The sequence below is a fragment of the Etheostoma spectabile genome, chromosome 10 (assembly GCF_008692095.1).
Source record: "Etheostoma spectabile isolate EspeVRDwgs_2016 chromosome 10, UIUC_Espe_1.0, whole genome shotgun sequence".
In the NCBI taxonomy this organism is placed as follows: Eukaryota; Metazoa; Chordata; class Actinopteri; order Perciformes; family Percidae; genus Etheostoma; species Etheostoma spectabile.
This window is the reverse complement of record NC_045742.1, coordinates 17,675,256-17,680,051: the sequence shown is the minus strand read 5'-3', so window position 1 is coordinate 17,680,051 and position 4,796 is coordinate 17,675,256. Positions and strand designations below refer to the sequence as shown.

The 4,796-nt window shown below is 41.2% G+C and overlaps 1 protein-coding gene across 4 annotated transcripts in view; it reads left to right on the top strand.

Moving 5' to 3' along the window:
* Positions 1-1,669: 1,669 nt before the first annotated feature.
* fbxw11a (F-box and WD repeat domain containing 11a) overlaps positions 1,670-4,796 on the top strand; it is a 17,174-nt gene continuing 14,047 nt past the window's right edge. Inside the window, exons 1-2 of one of the 4 annotated variants that reach the window (XM_032527299.1) lie at positions 1,697-1,847; positions 4,207-4,311. In XM_032527299.1, coding sequence (XP_032383190.1) covers positions 1,809-1,847; positions 4,207-4,311 — 144 coding nt within the window. In that variant the 5' untranslated portion in view covers positions 1,697-1,808. Of the gene's footprint in view, positions 1,848-2,080; positions 2,105-4,206; positions 4,312-4,796 lie in introns of those variants that run through there. The other 3 variants (XM_032527298.1, XM_032527300.1, XM_032527301.1) reach the window with 3 other exon arrangements.

Genomic DNA, 4,796 nt, shown 5'->3' with positions numbered 1-4,796 from the left:
TTTTTGCATTTCATTTTTTTACTGGTAACTGCTGCTGTTGTATTTTATGAGAGTGGGGGATTTTTTTTACCTGGGTTTCTGTAGAGAAAGGGGGACAAAGTATTAAATTTGAACTGCTGAAAACCATTGCTACCTCCTCATCTGCTGTGGTCTCAATCCTGTGCTATTTGTCGTCTTCCTGGAAAGCCGGCCCTTTTCTCTACTTTCCTGACTTTAAATGAATATATTGTTTTAGTCCTGTGTGAGCGATAAGTATGCACAACTGCTTTTAGTGGATTCTGTTTATTTGGTTCATCAAGATCCACGTCATGTTGAAATTGAAATTTTGAGTTCCAGAAAGCAAAGGTATCGGATCTCTTGGTATTTATTAGTGTCCCCAAGGGGATGTGTTCAGATTAGAAAACTTTTTTTTTTTTTTTTTTAAGAATTAAGTTTTTAGGAATCTGAATCAAAATTACAAGATTCCACATGTGACATTTGATTGCATTTGTAAATCTGTGATAGCTTCCATGTTTTCCGAAGTCCATTTCAAATTGGAATTTGTCAATCCATTCTTGCGGATGCAATTTGAAATGTGATGTGTTGGTCATCTAGAAAATGAGATTTGGAATTTGCTTGCCTATATTTGGGAACTGCGCTAAAAGAAAAGTGTGAGTATACATTCATAATGCTTTGTGGAGAAAGATTGAAGACCGATCTACCCACAGAGTTGTTAAAGACCAAACACTTATCCATTCTCTCTTAAAAAAAAAAAAAAAAAAAAAAAAGAGTTCCATTGATTCACAGGACAAGCTAAGGAAGTAAAACTGCTTTCGATGCTTATATCATTCTCAGAATAGGCCCCAAGTCTGAAGGAAGGAAACAAAGTATCAAAGTATGTCCAGCAAGGATACCATTAAAGTTATGAGACTGGGTGTGATTATATTAAACATTAACATTCAGCCTATTGGATTCATAGGAAAGAGTGAACTAAGGTAAAGGATGGCGGTAAGTTAAATTGTGCCTGAGTACCTGGTTTACTGAGTTTTCTGGATTACTTTGTTGATTAAAGCCTGAAACGGGAATTCTAACATCAATCCATGTTCATGCAGTTCCATGTTTTACTCTGCAAAGTTATTCCATTTAACTCTGACCCGCTTTTTGCAAGAGGCCCCTAATGTAACTATTATGTCACTCTTCCTTATTCACATGCATTCATTTTAACCATGCATCCTCCTATGTGTATTTACACACTTTTATTTCAAAAAATGTGCAATTGAATGGTAATTTACTGAACTAACCCAACCTCTTCTCAAAATTGTATTTGATCAAGTTATCACCAAACTATGCAAACACATAGCTTAAATCATTGCATCACAACTTCTGTTACTGTTTTATGGGGTTGGATTTAAATGACTATTTACTTTTCTTTCACACATGACATCTTAAAAATAGCTAACATCCTGCAGCATCTCATACCAAAGCTATGCGGATGATTGATTTTGCCTTAGTGTATTCCACTTTAGGATAGCAACAGCATCTTCATCCATTTGCCCTTTTGTTTGGGGGAGTCACCGGGGAAGCCTTGGTAGCACGGTGAGCCAATCAATAAAAAGCAAAGCGGTTAAATCACTCCTCTTTTGACAAAATCTGTCCAATCAGCGCGTTTTTTCATAGCATGGGCGTTACCATCCCCCCACCCACCCCTTTGACACAGCCCTACCAAAGCTGTGTGGTTGAGCGAAGTGAATGACGTCTCTGCATTTGCGGGCCGCCGACGCAGGGCTGGGTTTCCATTTTCAGAGCGAGTTTCGGGGGGGATCGTCAACATGGAGCCGGAGATGGAGGACAAAACGTTGGAACTAATGGTAAGATTCGTTTCATCACAGCATCCTGAACAGTCGAAGTGTTCAGTGTCACTCTCATATTGGTGGAACCGCCGAGGCTCGATTCGACGGCAGGAATGGGCTGAAGCGGCTTTTCGGAGAGGTGGTGGAGGAGAAAGGAGGGGGGGGGGGACCAGAAAACAGAGGGAGGGCCTGAAATTATCGATACGTTTTGCTAAGAATGCTCCGCACACTAGTCGGGTTAATAACCAAGACCTGGACTTCAACATCTGATAAATGTAAAACATATTCTGTTTTGGATAAAACTGTTGATCAGCGGGGAATTTTAGCTAAAGGTTGATGTTCAGCCGTCGGCCGAAAACAGCCGAGGATTCTCGGGGTAGCGTTCACTGCGGTGACGCTGCGCCACTTTAACTGGGCCCTGTCTGATACTTAGCCAGCCAGCTAACACAGGCTAGAAGGCGATGAACCACGTAAATGTACGGCTATGTTATATTATGTAGTTTATGTTGAGACAACCCACATGATATACATATGTGGAGCAGTCAAATATATTACTTACTACAACGGGATGTTGCTAAAATCGTTACAAAGTGCTGGTTCTCTGTTTATATTTCCAAAGTGCGTAGAAGGAAGTGTATGGCTTTTTCATTCACATAACGTTAGCGTTACCAGGATTAGCGAGGTAGCAATTGGCTTAATAGCTAGCTAGCTAGCATGCTAGAACTACTACAGAAGTACTGTGACAGACATTACCATATCAAAACAGTCAGTTGATCAGGGTGGTAAAAGCTCTTTTGTTAACCAGAAACACGAACTGTCATAATATCGCTTTCCTCTATAGGCGGTTAGATTTGGTCTACAAGTAACATCGTTTTCTTGTGAAATGATTAGCTAGCTATCCTGGGAAGCTAGCCAGCTAGGCTATGGTTAGCTTTGTAATAACTAACATTAGCATTACAGGGGTCAAAGTGGTCTCAAGGAATACGCCAATAAGGTAAAGCACAACCGTGTTTTGTCAATTAACTTACACACTGGTAGGCTTTCCATTCGTTTGGAAGTAACGTAACTCCTAGCTACTCCACATCTGAAGTACCGCACAACCCTCTGTTTCTCTAACACACAAATCAATTGTATTGTCATACTTGCAAATGACTGAAATTTAGGCCTAGCATCTTAGGTTGTTCATAAGATAATGTTATATGGACCGTACGTCTCCGGTCGGACAGGCTGAGGGAGCAGTTCGGGGATCCTATCTACATTTACTAACTACTGATGTTTACAGACCGTGAACAACCATTGAGAGAAATAACATACCACTAAAGTGCCAAATTAGTAATAGAGAAAGCCACTGTATTACACACTCGCCAGACTTTAGCAAGGTGTTTAAAAGTTCATTTAATTTAAACGGTAATTACAATCACAGTGAAGACAGACTGATTAATACAATGTTTTACATTAGATAAACTGCTTTACAAATCTTCCAATGGTTGTTTCATCTTTATTTTGGTCTTAAAGTTACAATAAATAAATAGAAGACTTATTACAAATAAGAATGATATTATTAGTACAAAAACTGATTTATCTGACAAGCCCATACTGCATGTAGCCAATTTATTTATACATTGTATCTATTTCCTCTCACTGAAGAATGATTACACATATTCAAATAGAGGAAATATACATTTGTGCAGGGTTTTTGGGGCCTTACAGACGTACAAAACATTCATTTTGTGTGGGTTGTGTCTTTGTGTTTTGATTTTGTTTATTGTCCCAGTGTTATTCACCACTCATAGTTGGGATAACAGAACAATGGGTGGGGTTTCTGTCAAAGAGTGACAATAACTGACAATTACTCCCATTTCCCCTCCCTCTTCTCCACCTATCCCTGCCCAGTTTGTCTAATAATGCTTCTGTGTGTATCTTTATCAGTCTGTATCTTGTGTGTGAAAGAGTGTGTGTTCCTGCGCTCACTGTGCCAATGTGTGTCTAGCTCTAATACTGGTTTTTCCCCTCACTATCCCCCACCTCCTCCCCTGTTCTTCTCTCCTTACATTTTGATGGTTACACGACCACCTCCTCTCAATTTCAAACTAAACCCTATTTTTTTCCCATAATTTTTATACTTTAATACTTTCTCACACCACCTGTCCTGTTTCTCACCAACTCCTCCCCACTTCCATCCATCTGTCCATTCATTGATCCATCCATTCTCTCATCTCCTTTGGTTTCCTCCTTCCACCTTCCCTCATCAACCCCCGTTCCTCTTTTCCTTTACTTCCCATCTATGGTCTCTCGCTCTTCCCTTTCTCTTCCTCCCTCACCCTGTCCACTTCGTTCTCCTCCTCCCGTCCTCCCTTCCTCTCTCTCTTTCACACAGTGCTCTGTGCCTCGCTCTCTCTGGCTGGGCTGCTCCTCGGTGGCTGAGAGTTTGTGTGCACTCAGGTGCCTGCAGAGCATCCCCTCCACCCGGGCTCACAACCAGGTTCTGCCTCTCTCCTCTTAATTCTGCTGCTCCTCCTCTCCCTTCCCTTCTTCCCTTGCCATCTTCTCACCCTTTACTTTTTTTCGCCCACTCCATATGACTACCATTACCACCTTGGTGCAGACAGCACCCACTCACCCCGTCACCCTCCTACCTCCTCACCTTCCGTTGTCCTTTCCTCCCTGTTGGAAGCATACTGCTCTCAGGTTCTTCACTGGTGCGTCCTCAAACTCTCTGCTTGACACAGAATAGTAGCTTCATAAACTGTGTTTGACTTCCTTATAATCATGTCAAATCAAAGTTCTTGCATCTAAATTAGGCCCCAGAACACTTAAAAAGTTGTTTACAATCAGTTTGAATATTAGACTATTTTAAGTAATTTGGTGTGAGTAGAGGAAGAATGGAGGGGGTACCAGAGAATAACCCCACACTAAGGAGTAATGTTTTCTCCCCTCCTACCTGGAGGTGTAAGGGGTGTGTGTGTG